The 20974-nt window shown below is 35.7% G+C and overlaps 1 protein-coding gene across 1 annotated transcript in view; it reads left to right on the forward strand.

The window, feature by feature from the left end:
• The window catches only part of SRFBP1 (serum response factor binding protein 1), a 104501-nt gene extending 84714 nt beyond the window's left edge, over positions 1–19787 (forward strand). Inside the window, exons 5-8 of the mRNA XM_037801897.1 lie at positions 13420–13501; positions 14199–14907; positions 16147–16175; positions 18929–19787. Coding sequence (XP_037657825.1) covers positions 13420–13501; positions 14199–14907; positions 16147–16175; positions 18929–19110 — 1002 coding nt within the window. The 3' untranslated portion in view covers positions 19111–19787. The remainder of the gene's footprint in view (positions 1–13419; positions 13502–14198; positions 14908–16146; positions 16176–18928) is intronic.
• The last annotated feature ends 1187 nt before the right edge of the window (positions 19788–20974 follow it).

A 20974-nucleotide genomic window follows, 5' to 3' on the forward strand; every position in this document is an offset into this window, starting at 1 on the left:
TCCATTAGTTCTTTGATTTTAGCTCTTTCTTTCTTTTTAATGTTTGCATTTAGAGCTATAAATTTTCCCCTCAATACTGTCTTCACTGCATCCTATAAGATTTATATGTTGTGTTCTCATTTCTTCCATCTCTAGATATTTAGCAGTTTCTCTTGCAGTTTCTTCTTTGACTCATTGATTGTTTAGGAGTGTGTTATTAATCTCCAGATGTTCCAGTTTGCTAATGCTGCCATTTTGCAAAATACCATAAATGGATTGGCTTTTGTAAAAGGTATTTATTTGGTTTCAAAATTACAGTCTTAAGGCCATAAAAGTGTCCAAGGTAAGGTATCAGCTTTCACTGGAGAAAGGCCATTGGCATCCGGAAAACCTCTGTTAGCTGGGAAGGCACAGGCATGTGGCTGGCATCTGCTCCGGGGTTCTGGTTTCAGGATGGCTTTCTCCCAGGACGTTTTGCTCTAGGCATCTGGAGGTATTCTGTTAGTTTCTTCCAGGCAAACTCTGAAGTAGCAAAAGTCTGCTTTCAATGGCTATCTCCAAAATGACTCGGCTGCAGCAGCACTGAGCTTCTTCTGTCTCAGCTTTTATAGGGCTCCAGTGGTTTAATTAAGACTCATGCTGAATGGGCAGGGCCACATCTCCTTGGAGACAATCTAATCAGAGTTATTATCCACAGTCAGATTGGTCACATATCCATGAAAATGACCTAATCCAAAGATTCCAAACTAATCAACACTAATACATCTGCCCTCACAAGATTGCATTAAAGAACATGGCATTTTGGAGGACATAATACATCCAAACTATCACACCAGATTTTTGTGAATGTTCTATAACTTTGGTGGTTATTGACTTCTAGTTGCATTCCACTGTGGTCAGAGAATGTGCTTTGGATAATTTCAGTCTTTTTAAATTTATTGGGAATTGTTTTATGCCCCAGCATATGCTCTATCTTGGAGAAAGTTCCATGAACACTAGAGAATAATGTATATCCTGGTAATTTGGGATGTAATACTCCATATATGTCTGTTAAGTCTAATTCATTTATCACATTGTTTAGGATCTCAGTTTCCTTATTGGTCTTCTGTCTGTTTGATCTATCTATAGAAGAGTGTGGTGTTTTGAAATCTCCCACAATTACTGTGGAAACATCTATTGCTTCCTTCAGTTTTGCCAGTATTTGTCTCAGGTACTTTGGAGCACCTTGTTTGGGTCCATAAATATTTATGATTGTTATTTCTTCGTGGTGAATTGTCCCTTTCATTTTAGTATATAGTGTCCTTCTTTGTCTCTTATGACATCCTTGCATTTAAAGTCTTTTTTATCTGAAGTTAGTATTGCTACCCATGCTTTCTTTTGACCGTAGATTGCATGGAGTATTTTTTTTCCATCCTTTCACTTTCAATTTATTTGTGTCACTGGGTCTGAGATGAGTCTCTTGTAAACAAGGTATTGATGGTTCATATTTTTTAATCCATTCTGCCTTCCTATATCTTTTAACTGGGGAGTTTAATCATTCGCTTTCAGTGTTATTACTGGGAAGGCAGTTCTTGAATCAGACATTTTATCCTTTGGTTTTTATTTGTCAGATGTATTTTCCCCCCTCTTTATTTCCTTTAAGGTATGTTTACAAAAACTCTTCAGTTCTGTGCCTTTCTCCAGACTTCTCTCTCCTTTCTTTTTTTGTCAGCTGGTAGAGATCCGTTTCGTGTTTCTTGTAGGGCAAGTCTCTTGTTAACCATTCTCTTCAGCATTTGTTTGCCTGTGAAAATTTTAAGCTCTTCCTGCAGAGATCTTTGCAGGATAAAGAATTCTTGGTTGGCAGTTTTTCTCTTTCAGAATTTTAAATATATCATACCACTACCTTCTCTCTTCCATGGTGCCCGCTGAGTAGTCAGTACTTAGTCTTACATTGTTTCCCTTGTTATGTGGTGAATTGCTTCCCTCTTGCTGCTTTTATAACTTTCTCCTTCTCTTCCACCTTTGACAATTCGATGAGAATATGTCTCGGAGTGGGTTTATTTGGATTTAGTCTATTTGTAGTTTGTCATCTTTGATTTGCATATTTATGTCGTGTAGAATGGTTGGGATGTTTTCCCCAAAAATGTCTTTGAATACTCTTCCTATCCCTTAACTCATTTCTTCCCCTTCTGGGACACCAATAATTCTTATATATGTGTGTTTCATGTTGTCCATCGTTTCCCTGGCATCCTTTTCAAATTTTTCAAATTTTTTCACCATTTGTTCTTTTGTGCTTTCACTTTCCATCACTGTATCTTTGAGTTTGCTAATTCATTCCGCTACCTCTTCAAATCTGCTGTTACGTATCTCAAGCATGTTTTTAATTTGATCAACAGTATCTTTTATTTCCATAAGATCTGCTGTTTTTTTATTAACTCTTGCAAATTCTTCATTATGCTCTTCTAGAGTCTTCTTCATGTCCTGTATATCCTGAGCCATGACACTGATGTTTGTGTGTACTTCTTTGATTAATTGCTCCAAGTTTTGTGTCTCCTCTGGCTTTTTAATTTGGATGTTTGGGATACCCATATCTTCTGGTTTCTTTACATGCTTTATTTTTTTAAAATTCAATTTTATTGAGATATATTCACATGTCATGCAGTCATACAAAGTGTATATTCAGTTGTTCACAGTACCATTGTATAGTTGTACGTTCATCACCAAAATTAATTTTTGAACATTTTCATTACCACACACACAAAAATAATAAGAATAAAAATTAAAGTGAAAAAGAACAAATAAAGTAAAAACTCTGGGTGCCTTTTTTTTTTTTTTTTTTTTTTTTTGCCCCCATTTCTCTACTCATCCGTCCATATACTGGACAAAGGGGAGTGTGGTCCATATGGCTTTCCCAATCACATTGTCACGCCTCACAAGCTACATTGTTATACAATTGTCTTCAAGATTCAATGGTTCTTCTGGGTTGTGGTTTGATACTTTCAGGTATTTACTGCTAGCTATTCCAATTCATTAGAACCTAAAAAGGGTTGTCTATACTGTGTGTAAGAGTGCCCACCAGAGTGACCTCTCTGCTCCTTTTTGGGGCCTCTCTGCCACTGAAGCTTATTTCATTTCCTTTCACATCCCCCTTTTGGTCAAGAAAATGTTCTCCATCCCACGATGCTGGATCTAGATTCCTCCCCGGGAGTCATATTCCACGTTGCCAGGGAGATTTACTGCCCTGGGTGTCATATCCCACATAGGGGAGAGAGTAGTGATTTCACCTGCCAAGTTGACTTAGCTAGAGAGAGAGGGCCACATCTGAGCAACAATGAAGAATTCGGTAGGAGACTCTTAGGCACAATTATAGGCAGGCCTAGCCTCTCCTTTGCAGCAACAGTCTTCCCAAGGGCAAGTCCCATGGTAGAGGGCTCAGCCCATCAAACCACCAGTCCCCTATGTCTGTCTTCACATGCTTTATAATTTTCTGTTGATTTTGGCCTCTTGGCATTTGCTTAGCTTGATAGGGTTTGATTAGGATATGCAGGATTATTTGAAAATTTGTCTATAATTTGGCAGAGCTACAGCAGTGCAATTTCCCAGACCTACCAGCAGATGGTGCTCCTGCGCCACCTGCTACACTCAAGCCAGTTCTCCCCAACTTTGTCTGTGCATTGAGTGGGGTTCAAAACCATGTGGAGGTCCAGTCAGTGCACCAGTTTTCCATGTTCACTTGGGACTGCCAGCCCTGAGAGTGGGGGGCGTGCCCTGTGTAGTTTTGCAGGGAGTTCATTCCAGACACAGTGGTCCCGGCCATTCCCAGGGCTGCGGGTGGAGTACTCTGGGCCTGCAGAGCTGCGCATCTCACCTTTGCACTTAAATGCCCCACAGACCATCTCTGCCATGGGCCCACCAGTCTCTGGGATTGGGGGAGGGCCCCTGGCACTTCCATGCAGCTTCCGTGGTGCTAGGCTGTACACACTGTGGGCTTCCTTGGAAGAAGGGTGGATGCCTTCACAAGCCCACCAAATCCCAAATTCTTTCAAAGAAGCTCTCAGCTGTAGGGTTTTGAAGGGTTGTCTCCCAGCCAGATGCAAAGATAGCTACACAGGGCATGGAAAGCTGCCTTTTCTGCATTTGTCTGCTTGCTCCAACCTCTAGTCCTAGCACAGGGTCTCTTGGCTGCGGGTCTCTGAAGTGTTATCACCCACGCCAGGTAGTGAGGAGGGTGCCCAGGGAGCTGCTCCCCACCGTGCCATCCACTGGCTCCAGCTGCCTGTTCCCCAGTGGCGTTCTGGGCCAAGCACTCACCTGTCTTGAACGCAGTCTTTTGGTTTCTCCAAGTTCTGTCACTGTGGGTTTAGAAGTCCCTCCCCAGCTGGTGGAACCCTGGAACTACGGTTCCGGAGCACTTTCTGTCCTATATGTAGTGTTTTTCATAGAGGAGAATTTTGTTCTGTCTCTTGATCCGCTATCTTGGATCTCCAATCAAGTATTCTTAAACAACTCTGGCATTTTTGTTATTTCAATATAACAGAAGCAGTTCATTCTCCAATGTCTTTGCCATGGTGTTGGGTAGCTGATTTTATAAAATTTCCAATTTATAAAAATTAGAAGCAGTAAGTACATTTTGAAATGTTTATTTCAAATTATGGTACAACATTGGTAATGCCACACACCCATAAGACAGCATTTTTGTTAAATAGATTTTGAGCTAAATGAATAAGAACTTGAGAAGCCATTTATTTTCAATCCTTTGTTCTTAAACAGTGAGACAAATTTAATGTCAGCTACTGTTGAGGACATGGACACTGCCTCATAGTACAAACTGGGTTTTGTATTTATAGCTCTTCAACATTTGCCTAGAGGCACAAAATGTGTTCTCTGGTGTAGTGATTACCAGAATTCAAATGCCTACACCGCATACGTTTTCTGAATAAGCCACACATCAAATATTTCACTACTGTTACTGTTGGTAGCTGCTGATCTAAGAAGCCTATTATCAGAATATGTTAGAGTATCGTATAATCAAAAAATCTTCCTTGAAAGTTACTACCCTCATCAGTAACAAATTACTTATTAATAGAATAATATATATTCTTTTTGTTTGCTAATAGCATTAACTTTTAAAAAAAAAAATAGAAGTTGCATAGAATTACAGGACCTAGAGCCATGGTATACATAATTCAGCCTATTAGATTGTTAAGTAATCATACCTGATCAGTTGTAACTACTCCATTTTGCATCCTATATATCTCATAAACCCAAGCCTTTCTATTTGTCTTTGAACTCACTGCAGCTGCGTATGTGTGCATTGGCTATGCATTGCACAACTCCAGTAGTGACGACTGCAATGTGAGTAGCACCCCTGGGATTATGCAATGCAATGGCGCTTTTTTAATTGATCTCGCTTTATTAACCTGGTATTTTCTCCAGAGAAGTCCTCCACAAAGATTGTAGCATAAAAACACAGCTTTGGAAGAAAACATGTATCACAAATATGAATAATGTCTTCATTCATTAGATTAATACACAAATCTAAAATTGTAAGTCTGATTCTGGCTCCTGTTTATTTAATAGAACTTAAGTCAGATCATTAAATTGTGGTTATTCTGGGAGATCATCCAGGATATGAGAAATTATAAAATGATAAAAGAATTTTTGCCAAACAGTATTTACCTAGAGTCACACTGAGACATAAAAGTATTACAATTACTATTATTATTACCACTGTTCTTCTAAAACTTTCTGTAACTGAGATGAAAGGAAAAGTACCCAGTTCATTAAAGCTTTTGGCAAATTGTCAAAGCAGGGACATGGGAACAGCAGTAGATGTGTTTTTGAATAATTGTGGGTGAGTACATTTTAGTCAAAATCTATTTAGGATTCCCAGAACCTCTATCTAAAACATGTAATAAGAAGTTACTTCTTATTTTACCTATTTTACAAATACAAAAGCTCATAAATTAGGGATAACTTTGAAATGAATTTTTAGTAGCTACAGGGGGAAATGAAAGAAGCAGCTAAAGATAAACAGCTGCCCTTGGAGTGTTTTCTTAGAGTGTCTTCTTTTTCCCTTGTAACCTGAAGAACAGTTTCCTTTGGGGAGCATAACATTTGTCAGGACTTGTTTTTGTTGTCATTATTGTTGTTTTTACATCTAAGTGTTCTGGGATTAGTTGTGAGGATTAAAATATGTTTCCTCTGCACTGAATAATAAATTGTTTACTAAATAAGCCAGAATCTCAAATTATGTCACCATTTTAGATGCACATTTATTGGTATAACATGTTGCCTTTGTTTGTGTATAAATCTGTCATTGCTGTGTTTTTATTCAGATTAAACTTTTAAACATCCTGAGCCTACTGAATTTTTTTTTCTTTTGTTCTTCTTTAAATTTTTGCCACCCTACCCTCCAATTATACTTACACACAAGCATCACACACTTTCCAGATAGTAAATATTTGGGCTTTGCAATCCATATGGTCTCTGCTGTAACTACTCAGCTGTGTTGTTGTGGCATGAGAGCAGCCATAGACAGTACATAAAGAAATAAGTTTAGCTATGTTCCTAGAAAACTTCATTTAAAAAGACAGGCAACATATCAGTACTGGCCTCTGGGACAGTTTGCCAACCCCTGATTTTGAAAATCAAATATTTCTGCAATTTTTTGGGGGATGGGGGGTTGGCACATTTGTGAATTTAGTTGATTGTTATTTATTCCTGTGTCAGTGTGTATATTAATACTATATTAACTTTTCAACTTTAAGCACTTGCAGTTGGTGTTGACTTCATGCTATGGAAGATGGGGATTTATATCTCTTTCTTCCTCCAGCCACTATGTCATATACATACCCTCCCTATACTTTCCATCCTCCCAATACATTTTGGTCAAATTTAGATTAGATGAACGTTTATATTGTAGTGAGAGATTATTACTTTTCCTTTCTCTGTGTAATATTTTTACTTCCTGTAGTTTGTGATTGTTGTGTTTATTTCTTTTTGTTAGTTTTTTTAATTTATCACTAATGTGACAGCGAACTCTCCATTGGTTATTGAAATCTCCTGTCAAAATATTCAGACATACCAGCTTTTCTCCCACCCCAGGATCTCCTGTCATTAGCATTCTGGGGATTCCCTTTGCCTAGATTTCCTGTTTCTCATATCCTATTCTTTCTTTCTCATTCTCAGTCTTGTATCCTTCTTCATTCTAGTGGAACCAGTAGCTTCTTGGGCGAAAAGGTACAAGGGATGTTAACTTATTAAAACCACTTGCATATCTGAAAGTATTTTCATTCTTCCCTGAGTATGTAATTCTACTACTCAGAAATCGTTTTTCCTTCAGAAGATTAGAGGCATTTGTTACTGTATTGTCTTCTGACCTCTGGAATTGCTATTGTGAAGTCCAAAACCACTCCTGTTTCTTATCCCTTTCTGTGTGTGATGTTTATGTGACTTGATGTTTTTTCTCTGCAATCTTGTACACTCTAATATTCTGATGTGACTCTTTATTTTCATATATTGAGTCTTTTCAGCATGAAAAATCATGTCCATCACTGGGTTTCTATGTTCTTAATATGGTTTCTATAAAACCCAAGCAAGTGTGGTTGACCCATACTTTCAGTAGCCCAGCTTGTCACCAAATCACTCAGGATATCAGCAGTAGGCTTGCTTCCTAGATTCTCTCATATTTCTTTCTGAGGTAGATAAAATGGATAAGCAACCCTGTGTTGCATCAGGAAGACTCAGCAAGGGGTCAAAGAAGCAGAAGGATTGACTTCTTGGAGAAGGTTGAATAGAAAATATGTCTAAGAATAAGGATCAAAGTAATTAGGCCACAGGTCATCCTGACGACAAAAGGTTTGCAACAGGTATAATTTAAAGTCATTCTTTGAGTGCCATTACCCAGATAGGCGTTCCAAACTAAATGTATTTCAAACTGCCTTTATCTTGTCTTTGAAGTTTCTTGTGTACTCAAAATGCTTGCATTACTGGGGCAGGGGTGGGTGTTCTAGTTTGCTAATGCTGCCAGAATGCAAAACACTGGAGATGGATTGGCTTTTATAAAAGGGGGTTTATTTGGTTACACAGTTACAGTCTTAAGGCCATAAAGCATCCAAGGTAATGCATCAACAATCGGGTACTTTCACTGGAGGATGGCCAATGGTGTCCGGAAAACCTCTGTTAGCTGGGAAGGCACGTGGCCGGCGTCTGCTCCAAAGTTCTGGTTTCAAAATGGCTTTCTCCCAGGACATTCCTCTCTAGGCTGCAGTTCCTGAAAAATGTCACTCTTAGTTGCACTTGGGGTAATTGTCCTCTCTTAGCTTCTCTGGAGCAAGAGTCTGCTTTCACTGGCCATCTTCAGACTGTCTCTCATCTGCAGCTCCTGTGCTTTCTTCAAAGTGTCCCTCTTGGCTGTAGCTCCTCTTCAAAACGTCACTCCCAGCTGGTGAGATCCCTCTGTCCGTCAACTCATTTATATGGCTCCAGTGACTCAACTTAGACCCAACCTGAATGGGCGGTGCAACACCTCCATGGAAATGATCCAATCAGAGTCAGCACCCACAGCTGGGTGGGGCACATTCCAAAGAAACACTCAAAAAATTACAGTCTAATCAACACTGATAACGTCTGCCCACACAAGATTGCATCAAAGATAATGGCGTTTGGGGGACACAGTATATTCAAACTGGCACAGTGGGGGATTCTTTACATTGAACTTTTAGCAAATTAACAGAGGGTAAATTTGAAATAAAGACATTTGAAGAGGTAGGTGAGATTTATTCACTTGTTTAATCGAATGTTTATTTAGTACGTATTATTTATGATGCATTGGATCTACAGGAAACAAAGTCCCTGCATCACAGAAATGAAAATACCTGCACTGGCATGCAGTGGTAAGTGATGTGTGAAGGAAATAAGAGTGATGGAATTGTTAGGCTAGTTCAGAAAACTTTTGAGCTGAATACATTGAGGTGATCAGCCATGTAAATAAATATTTGAGAGTAGAGCATTCCAGTTAGAACAGCAGGTGCAAAGAGCCTGCCATGGAATGGGCTAGGCATCAGAAGGCCTTTTCTGATCTCCTCTCCTGCCAGGTAGATAGGATAGGAGAACAGAAAAGGAAGCAGGGATAAGATCCCATGGAACTAAGGAGTTTAGATTATATTCTGAGTGTTTGAAAGCTTAAAAAGGGACAGATATGGGAGTAGCATGATCTGATTACATTTTAAAAGCTCACTGTGCCTGCTATATGGAAAACTGATTTCAGGGGAATAAAATGCAAGATAGCATTGGTCCAGGTGAGAGGTGTTAGTGATTTGGTTACAGGTAGTAAGAGTGGAACTAGTGAGAAGTGTCTGGTTCTGAATATATTTTGAAGGTGGAACGACAGAATTTGTTGACGGATTTATTGTAAGGTGTGAGAGAAACAGAAATGTGATAGAATAATCTTTAGGATTTTAGGCCTGAGCAACCAGGGAATGGAAATTGCATACAGTAAGATGGGGAAGACTGTAGAAGCAGCACATTTGAGGAGAAAACCAAACAATTATGATTTGACATGTAGATGTCTAGTCGGTGGTTGAGTCTGGAGATCAGGTTGGAGCCTAGAGATGGTATTTAAAGCAGTGAGCTTTCATAGGATCATCCAGAGAATGGGTATAGATAGAAAAGAATTCTAAGGACTGAACCCTAGGGCTCTGGGTAGAATAGTGTGGAATGGGCAGTAAAGTAGTAGCAAAACCAAAAGAATATGATATCCATAAGCAGAAAAAAGAAAGTATTTTAAGAAAGCGGGGAGCAGTCTGCTAAGTTGGATAGATGCTGTTGAGAGGTCACATCTGGGACTAGGAATTGACTATTGAATTAGTCAGGAATGAAGCATATTGGTGACCTAGACAAGAAAACAAAAATTAATGGAGTTATGAGGACTAAAGGAACAAAGGAAGTGGTTTCAAGAGAGAATGGAAAGAGAGCAAAGGTAGGCAAAGATTAGTTGAGAAATGGTGTAGGAGCTGGAGGAAAGCATTTTAGAAATAAGTTATTTAGGCTTGTGTGTGTGTTTTTTTAATGGGACCATTTACAACGTTTGTTATATGCTAATAGAATGATATGGAAGAGAGGGAGAAAAGGATGATAGAGTAAGTTTTAGTGAATGGAATCCTAGATGCAACTGCATAGGTTGTCTTTAGGAGCAAGGACAGTTCCTCTTTGACCATTTGGTAAAGCCTGTGGACCTCTTCTCACAATAATGATTTTGATGCATAAGATAAAACATGTAGTTACAAACGAGATAAATTATATTGAAATACTTTATCAAAAATTTTTTAAGTGTATGATATAATGCCTATATATGTGTTTCAGTTTCCTAGCTGCTAAAACAAATCCATAAATGGAGTAGGCATAATCAATAGGAATTTATTGGCTCTCGGTTTTAAAGATAGAAGTCCAGAGTCAGCACGGTGATGTTTTCTCCCCCAAGACTGTGGCTTTCTGGGGCTGGCTGTACTATCTTTGGTACTTGGCTTTTCTGTCACCTGGCAGTGCATGTAGCAGCTTCTCCTCCTTTCTCTTCTGGGTTCTTAGGACAGCCAGCTTTTTGCTGCTCCCTGTGGCTTCTCTCTCTGTGGCCTTCTCTATGAGGCCTCCAGTAATAGGGTTAAGACCCATCCTGATTGAGTTGGGTCATGCCTTAACTAAAGTAACCTCATCAAAAGGTCCTATTTACAATGACAGGAATGGATTAAAATTAATAACATGTTTTTCTGCGGTACATAACTTCAAGCCACCGTAATGTATAACTTTATTAACACATTAGATAATAAGATCTAGCAATATATCTAATAACGTAATTTCAAAGTAGTAGGACACACAATCATATTACTGATGTTACAGGTTTCAGGATATCTGCATTGTCTATAATGATGTAATAACCTCAACAATTTCTGTTAGTGACAAAGTCACAGCTTTTGCTCATAACTACATTCAAAATTGAAGGAAGCATTGTGTTTCAACTAGAAATTAGTGAAAATAAAGATTTTCCCCCTATTAAATTTCGTGAAGCACTGGTATTTTGTCCTGCTTTAATTATTGACCAGGAACACGTTGATCACTGTAAGAAAATTTTATTATGGCGTAAGTGCTAACCTCAAATAATGTGCTATGGTAGTTGTCCAGATCAATTTAGTAAATGGAATTGCCTTGATATCTATCATTTGCTTCCAAATCAGTTTTTACCCTATACTCAAGGCTTTGTAGTGGAAGACATTTAAGAAATAAAAAAAGAAGCACTTAAGCTATTAACTGCAGTCATTTGTCAATTTTTGAATAATCATAGTGCTTAGCTGAGAGTGTTGGATTTTTAGCACTATCTCTCTGCTTTTCATATAAACACACATGCATACAAAAGCAATAGAAAGGGAGGCAGAAAGCTATAGTGGAAAATCCACTGGATCTGGAATTAATTCTGGACTCTGGGCCTTGTCATAGCATAAATACCTTTCTAAATTTGGCAGATCACTTCTCTAGACCTAAGTTTAGTCATCTATGAAAAGAGTGGACTACACCAGATGATTTACAAAGGCCCTCCCACTTTCAAATTCCATAGTCTATGAAAAAAAATGACTTGTTAAAATCAATGCTCTGGAGCAAGAAGATAGCAACAACATAGCCAAAATCAACTATGGTTGGACATTTGACAATTACGATGTCTATGGGCTACTGAGTGATTTTAGTGCTGATTATTTTTACTGTGATGAGTTAAAGTTAAGGCTATTTCTAATTGCTTGAACCTGTAGAAATAAACTAAAGGAAGGTAGAAAATGAGATTGTTATTTTTTACTTATACCCCAGATTTTGAGGATTAGGCACAAGTCCTAATTTTGGTGTGGAAGATGTAGTCCCCAACACCTACAGGGAGAATAGCAGCACTAAAACATTCCTGTATGTATATGCTCATGTGTTCACATTCAGGGCAGAGGAAAGAGGTTGTCTTTGGCTTTATTTGTATCTACCCCGGGTTGAAATTCAACAAAAGGTCCTTAGAATCTCAACAAATTCTGATTTGTTGAAATCAGGTGTTGCTGAAAAGCAAGCAATGTTATCAAGGATTTTTTTGTTGTCTACATTTTTTTAAAAGGAAAAGCTTTGTATAACCAAAAATAGATTTATAATAACTATGTATCTTAAATACTACTAATTCATTTATTTGACACCATATTCAGCTTCACATTTACCAAGATGAATAAGAAACCATCTCAATCCTTTACCCTCGCAGAATCTGATAAAGAAAATGAAAAATGGAAAAGTAATTTTGAGGTAGCTTGATAAGTATATTTATTAGTAGAAAAGATACACCCTGCTCTGAGTGTACCAAGGGGCATAAAGAAATTAATTAGAAAAACTATACAAAGGAGTTGGCTTTTGAGTTGTGTCTTAGAGATTCACAAGAGCTGGCCAAATGTAGATGGGCCAGGCATAGTGTTCCAGAGCCCCAGAATTTTCTCTTTTGGCATGACAGGGCTATTGCATGTGGAGAAGTGATGGAAGATGAATAAGATGCTGATTGTGAAGAGCCAATGTATTACTAAGGAGTTTGGGCATCACTTTAAATTATAATAAAGCTTTGCAGCACAAAAGATGGAAATTCAAATTAATGTAATATTCCCTCTCGTAATTTTTTAAAAATCGTTCCTATGAAATAAAGATAATAGAGTCATAGAGAAGACAGAAGCCTACTCAGTCTGTTACCTTAGTGTTGGTATCCACTTTATTCCCAGTTCCCATATCAACACTTGTTACACATTAACAATTGTCTGAATTGTCTGAATTCATAAATTATTTACATATAAATAAAATATAAAATAATATAAATAAATATTATATATAATCAGTTCCCTATTCATTCATCATCAAATACTTATTAAAATGTCACCTATGTGCCAAGTTTTGTGTTAGATACTGAGAATACAGCAGTGATAGTAGACATTAAAATAAAAATATATGGCATTAGATAATTTCTAGGTCTCCATTAAATGGAACTTCAAACATTACAGTAATCATAAATTGTGTATCACCAAGCATAGCACTAATATGTTATATGACTCTTTCATATTAATTTAGTCTTAACTAAATTTTTAAGCTCTTTGCCATTATAAGATATATTACACTTTTTAAAAATATCACACATGATGCCTATCATAATTCTGGAAATATATTAAATACTCAGAGAATATTTCTTTGTTGATTACATGATAATTTTAATTGTTCAAAGGCAGTAATATTTTTGTCAACATGATTTTTAATTTTCTTTATCATGGATTACATAAATGACTTAACCAATAACACTATTAACAAATTCCTAGTCCCTAACTCTAATTTAAAAAAACTGAAAGATTTTATTTTATTCACTTCTTCTTAATGATAAGTTATTATTCCCATTTATTTTTCAATTTGCAGCCAGATTCTACTGCAACTGAAAGGGCAATTGCCAGATTAGCAGTACACCCTCTTCTGAAGAAAAAAATAGATGCGCTAAAAGGTATGAATTAAATGACTTTTAAGCCATATATTTAATTCATTTGGTATATGATTTTGGATAAATGGCTATTCTTTTATTTATTTTAAATATTTTTATGGTTCTTTTTTCCTCTTGAGGATCATTTATAGTATAAATGTCTCTTTCAGATATTTTTAATGGTGGGAATGTACCTGAAAATATGGAAGATATCTGATGTATGAAGAAAAACTAAATCTGAACATTTTACTGAAATTCTAATTAGCAATTATGTATATAAATATTCATGATAACAGTGGATTTACTAAATATTGATATAATCATATTGTTTCTTTTGATTTTGCCACACAGTCATATCATTTTCATTTATGTGTATGTGTATTATAAAACATTTATGGGGGTCAGGGCTTTTATTTCCATTTTATTTTTTTTTTCATATTCAATGAAGTTTTTTATTATTCTCTCCAAAACATGAAGAAGAGACCTATTTCTTTTAATTTTGAAGGTTTAAGATGGGTAAATCTGAGCATGTTATATAAATTTGGTTTTTCACAATTCAAAAGATTTCTTTATATTTCAGACCCATTTATCAATATCTAATATAATGTCCTAATTTTCGTCTAAGAGTTCCCAAACAATTTTTAAAATATTATACTGAAACAGTGGTGTTTTATATTATGTTTCAATGATGAAGCAAGTCATGTGCTTTTTGTCTACATAGCTGCTGTCAAAGCCTTTAAAGATGCAAGACAAAATGTTGTGGAAGTTAAAGCATCAAAGGCCTCGGAAGAAAATCATTCCAAAGATGCTTCGTGTTCAAACAATGATGCAAGTAAGTTACAGCATGAAGGAACTATTATCGGTTGGCAAAAAGAGAAAGAAGCCACAATACTGGCAAAGAAACCAATAAATAATAAAAAAGAAAAAATGGGCAAGATGGAACATGGACTTAAAGCAGCAGACATTTTAAGTTCTTCATCAAAGCCTTCTGGAAAGGATTCTGTAGTCCCACTTGAACCCCAGAGGACACCTTCTGACTCACAAGTGAAAACATTAAGTCATACTAAAAAAAAGAAAGTGTCTGATAGCTCACTTGGTGATAGCAGTGATGGGGAAGAATTGCATGAAGAAGAAAAGGAATATTTTGATGACAGCACTGAAGAAAGATTTTACAGACAGTCTTCCTTGTCTGAGGATAGCGATAGTGGTGATGACTTCTTCATTGGGAAAGCCAGACGAACACGAAAGAAGGAAAGTAGCTCCCATTCTTCAGTTAAGGAACAAAATGCCCCCCAAGAAGTGTTACCTGAAAAGGAAATACTTGAAGCCCACTGGAATATAAAAAATGACCAAAAAAAGCCAAGTACAGAAGCTAGAAAGTTTGAATCGGTATTTTTCCATTCTTTATCTGGATCTAAAAACTCTAGAAGGTAAGAGAATTTTTCTGTTCTGAAATAATTGTTAGTTCTTAATTTTAAAAAAAGTGAAATATCTACGCATCCTAACAGTCAGGTAAGAAACTATCTCACATATATATTCTAGTTTGTACAACACGTCTTGTTTTTAGACTTGGCCCTCTCCAACTTTATACTGATAAAACATATAAAAATACATATATGGAAGTGCCTCATTTATCAAGCTTCATCAGAAAATGAGATGTTACAACCAAATAATTTTTCTAGATAATTTAATTTAATCCCTTCAATTATTCAAAGTTTTGAAACTTTGAGTTAGTTTTTGATGAAAAATTTTTAAAATGTGTCATATTTCTTTTTTAACAGAACTTCCTAAAAATAACGTGCTGTTTTTTTTGATGACCTAGGGCCGTTACTATAAGCATCAATCATTTTATTGTGTATTCCTATTTCAGTATCTAAGGCTGCTTGCCTAACACTGAGTTTCTTCAGACTGCTTTATATTGGGTAATGCTGCTGTCTCCATCCTTGCTGTTAACCACCAGTTTTCACAGTTGTTCCATTATAAATCAGTAAATTTAACTCCATATGTATTTCTTATCTGATAGAGGATATCTTCACACTGCAGAGTAACAATCACGGTTACTTAATTTCTTCAGTAACAGCTGTTTTCCTCGGTAAATTGCTTTTCTTTTTATGTCAGGGATATTCCTTAATGGAATAATTTCTACTTAAAATGTGAAGTAGAAATTTTTCAAAGAATTAATGGTATAAAAGACATACAGCCTCCTCTGGAGCCTTGAAAATAATTAAAATATTTACTTATATCTCCCAAAAGGCTGCATTGTTTTCTTCTTTTAAAATAACACACCACTACCCCATCCTCTTCCCACGTAATGTAAATCTTAATATTTGTTATTCATGACTCATTTACCCTGTGAGACTGTTGGAATTCCTTACCTAGACAGTCCTCAAAAAAGGGTGTTTTTCAGTTATGAACAAAAGCCCCCATAAGGATGATGTGAGGAAAAGTCCTTCATATTCATCTAGTAATGTTGGGAGTTTAGCAAATCTTCAGTGTAACCAAACCTTGGCATTTCATAATGTTTTATTCATTGTTGGTGGGATGGGGGAATATAATAGTGCTTTGAAACAATTTTATAATCAATCTTACTGTGTTGTGCTCTTAAGATCAGAGGATTTATTTATCTTTTAAATGTCCTAATGATATTTTTCTTCTTTTAAAAATTATAGAGAACAGGCTCCAAAAAGCAGAAACCTAGGTATGTATTAATGGCTGACTGACCTCCATATGCAATTGAGCAATAGTTGCCAAAATGAAAGTATGAAAAATTGTGGTTGCTTGATAGCCTGAATGAATTATGTACCCACAGAAATGGAAACAGAGCATTTTATGCTTATCACTATACAGTTTCATTGTAATTGGAGAGATTTTTCCCTGAGTCCTGCTAATAGGAAAGAGCTATAGACAAAAGCAATATGAAAAATTAGATAATTTGTCTAGAATTAAATCAAACACTGTCTTTAAATAAATTATTGTAAAAATTATCTTAATTGGTCAACACCATGCCATTAAGCATTCAGTAACAAGTATATTACTTTCTAGGTCAAGAGTAAGTTTAGATTATTTTCAACTTAATTCATAAGAAATCGAATAAAGTTTAATATATTTGGGCAGGCTGGCTGCTGTACACAATCTCAAACTCTCACTGGCTTATTTAATGCAATAAAAAATTACTTGTCACTCACGTTTCTGTCCACTGCGAATTGGTAGAGAGTTCTGTTCCATCTACTTATTCAAGGATCTGTCTCCTTCCATTTTTTGGTTTCCTCTTCTGGGACACTGAAATTCTCCATTTGGCCAACAGAATGTTGTAGTGTGCGTGGAGAATTTTTTTTTCTTGCTCTTTCAGCCATTTTTTCTTTACAGTTTGTGTTCAGTGCAAATCAGTTCCATAACATGAGAAATTACTATGAATCAAAGCATAAATACACAAACACAATATACAATCCAAAACAGATGTGTAGCATTAAAATATAGGGCATAAGGGAGTGTTCATTCACACACACACAGTAGCTTGTTGGATCTGGTTGTTCCAATGCATTGAGAATTTTGAGGGAGGTTTTTATGGCCCAGGCCTGAAAGTGATAGATTTCATTTCCCACTTTTCATTGTCAGAACACATAACTGAACACATAACTGTGTCTGCCACTGACAATCCTTTCAATCACCAGATGGCCATTTCACTTTTACTCCCATACAAAGAGCACATTAACCTCCTTCCCAAGGAAGACAGCCCAAAGTCCCATCCAGTCATTGCATCCAGCTCCAAATCTAGGTTATGTGATGATGTGATGTTTTCCATCATGGATATGATTTCCATTCCCCATGGATATAACTCTTCAAATTTTGGTGACCTGTACACTAAAAAGATAAAAGTATAAGCCCCAACCTTATGCTGAATATGCCATGGCAGAGCTGAAACAAGTTAACCACAATAAATCTATCAGTTAAAGGAAGAAAGAAAGGTAACACAACAGTTATAGATCTACTACCTAGAATCTTGCTAGCCAAGGACTGTAAAGGAGCTGAGAGCAACTTCCTAATACATTGTTCTCCATGGTCTCTGACTCTACCATTTGGGGAGGATTTTTTTTAGCCTCCATAGCCACATCTGAAATGGACTTTGAGTGTGTCTTTCTTAGAGTTTGCCCGAGGTGACGGTACATATATGATAAGTCCTGAAGATTGTTTGAAGTCTAACAGAGGTTTTTTTCCAGCCTGGGCTTGTGATTTCTTTCACAATACTAGTTCCCTCAAAACCTTCATGAATTTTTTACCTCTTTGTTTGCAAGTCAGTCCATCCATAAGCTAGTAACCACACCAAAAATTATTTTGTAGCTCTAGTTCTCAAATCTGCCTTATATCTGTTTTTCCTCACCCCCACTCTCATTCCATGTCTGTTACATTGAGGCTAGCAAGTTTGAGTGGGAAAATTGAGATTTGAGTGAGGTGATATTTCTAAACTGTGTTATTTTATATATGATATAAACTAAATTTTTATGTGCATCTTAATAAATATTTTAAATATACAAGCAAGCAAAAAAATGACAAAAAATACATTTTACTTGGATCTTCTCATTGGAAAAATGCAGGATTGCCTTATATTCATAGTTATCCTATGTTTGCAGATATATGGCAGATTGGCAGATTGCCATGTGTTTGCCAAACTCTTTCTTTTTACTCCTAGGACCTCAATTTTCATTAAACGCTTTCATTTAAACTCTGCAATATCAGTAGAGCTACTTTTTGAGTATTGGACTGCTAGAGCATGTGATTTGCACAAGATATGGCACATTTTGAATCTGTACAATGATGTTTTGGAAATGTTATCTGAAACCACATGCACTTGTTTGTATAACATGACATTTGCTTTTTAAAGAGATCTTTAAAGGCTTTTTGACAATGATGTCTAACTTGCATTGTAGTTGAGGAATTATACACCCTGTAGAACTGATTAATCTATACTAAACTTGTTGTCTCCATTTTTCTTTTTGATTCTTTCAGCTAAGCCCTATTAGCATCTAAAATGTGCATAGTCTATAGTGTGTTTTCCACAAACAGTAGCTTGTTCAAAATAATGTAATCAAAGTGCCATGTAATAAAAGAGACTGTGAGGAGTAGAGTAAAAGTTGTCACCCTCATATCTGAAGGATAACTTTATTACTAAGAAAGAACTTTGTCTTATGTTTGAGTAGATTTAATAACTTGCTTTGTAAGAACACTGTTTTGTTCAGTAACAGAAGGAAGAGGAATCCTTTCATAACAGCTAATGATGTTCCTTTGTAAATACAAGATTCCCCTTTTTAGGGGGAGTGGAGAAGGCCTTTCATACTGACTCGACTGTTTCCTTTCTCTAAATGTCTTCCTTTAATATTGATTTGAAGAAGAAGAAATACATTTCTCTTGTATGCTATTTAGTGTATAGTTTTCATTATTTTCATTTTCTCCCAGGTTTTCGGCAAAATGAACCTCAGATCAAGAATCAATTTAATAAGAGTGCACAAAGAGGACTTGTAAGTAAAAAACAATTGCAGCTGCCTCTTCATCCTTCGTGGGAAGCAAGCAAGAGACGAAAAGAACAGCAGTCTAAAATTGCTGTGTTTCAAGGGAAAAAAATTACATTTGATGATTAATGCCTCTTTTTGTGAACTTTTCCATCTAAATTTTTATTTTTTCTAGTAGCCTATTAGTTAAACTTGTTTTGAATTAGTGTCTTTTGAGTAGATGATAGCAATGTTTGATTTTGTGTTTTTATTTATCTTCAAGTTATATTTACCTAAGCCTTTCCCAAATCACATATGTACCTAAAATTGCATTTTTAATAATACATCCCAGTCTGTTTCCTTTATTAAAAAAATTTTGAGGTTTAGCTATCTCAGATTTTCTCATTTGTGCTTATCATGAAGAATATTTCACTGGTCCAAGCTCTGTGGTTTTTGCCTTGGAAATAAATGTCAAGATATATTTAAAATAATGAAGAAGTTGAGGAACTTTTAAGTATTTAAAATAGTTAGAACACCTTTATTAAAGTTATTCTTGTTAGCAAAACAAAGATATTAGCTTTTATTATGGATATACAAATAAATTATACAATAAATATTTTTTTAACTTTAGACTAAATGTGTTCATTTATCCTGTAATAGTTTTAATTATTCTTATCATTTACTTTTTGACTCTTGTAACAGGTTCTCAGGAAAATTTTGAATTTTATGGTATTTCAGTTATCTAGGCAAATTGTGTAAATGTAACAATGCAACCAAAAATATGTTTTATTTCTCACTGCAAATAAATATCTCTATTAAGTCAAGAATGTTTAACATCTAGTTTTCTGCCTGTGTAAACCCTTGTAAAAATATTTTTTGAGAAACAGAAAAAAATTCTTATAAAATATACTTCTATAAATTATTTTATAAGAATAAATTCTGAAGTTGATATAAGATTGAAGGATCATGTCCACAGATATCTTAGCAGAGAAGTTGTAAGTTGACTCACTGAGGAAGGGACTACTTTATACACTACAGTAATGTTATTTGAAGAAAACAAGATTTTTAAAAAATCCCTTCAAATGTTTCACTCTGCTCCACTGAGAGAAATTAAAGGTTTTTGGTTAACTAAATAATACTAACTAAATTCCATATGTCCTGAGCATTAATGCTGTTAAATGACAGGGAATGCCATCTGGTTGGCCAGGAATTCACAAGCTCAGAAGAGTGATTTCCAGCTTCTTCATTTGGATAACCAGAACAATAAAATTCAAGAAATTATGCAGAAAGAAAAATTATTTTGACTATGTTGAATACGAAATTTTTTTCTATTTTTTTATTTTTATTTTGACGTGATTTCAGACTGAACGAAAAAGTGAAAGAAAAGTCTGTACCCTTCATCCAAATTCCTCATGGAATTTCTTTATATTTGCTTTATCCTGGACTCTCATCTCTCTTTCCCCCTCCATCCCTCCTACCTTTCTTCCCCCTCACCTTTTGACTCCTTAAAACAAAGAAAGAGCTCTCCCTTCTCCCCATTTATCATTTATTTATTCATATTTATGCATTTCTAATTATCCATTTCAGTATGATCTCAAGAATACTTTTTTCTATTAGCTTTTATATATAATTAATTTATTTTGTATTGAGTATTTTACTTATTTTGATTTCTGTTGGCGTATATAAAATTTATAGTATACATCTTTAATTTGTCAGTCTAACTTCAAGTAATATACCACTTCATGTATGGTGTACAAACCTTATTACAGTATAGTTCAGTTTCCTTCCTCCTAACCTTGGCAGTGTCATTTGCACACATTTTACTTCTACATGTAACCATGTAATACATTGTTACTGTTTTTGCTTTAAGCAGTTATCTTTTAGAAGTCTGGAAAATATGAGGGGAATAGTATTTTATGTTTACCCAAGTATTTACCATTTCTGGTGCTATTCATTCCTTTGTATAGATCTGGATTTCCATCTGGTACCATTTTCCTTCTGCCTAAAAGACCAC

This window comes from Choloepus didactylus, chromosome 13 (genome assembly GCF_015220235.1).
Source record: "Choloepus didactylus isolate mChoDid1 chromosome 13, mChoDid1.pri, whole genome shotgun sequence".
In the NCBI taxonomy this organism is placed as follows: domain Eukaryota; kingdom Metazoa; phylum Chordata; class Mammalia; order Pilosa; family Megalonychidae; genus Choloepus; species Choloepus didactylus.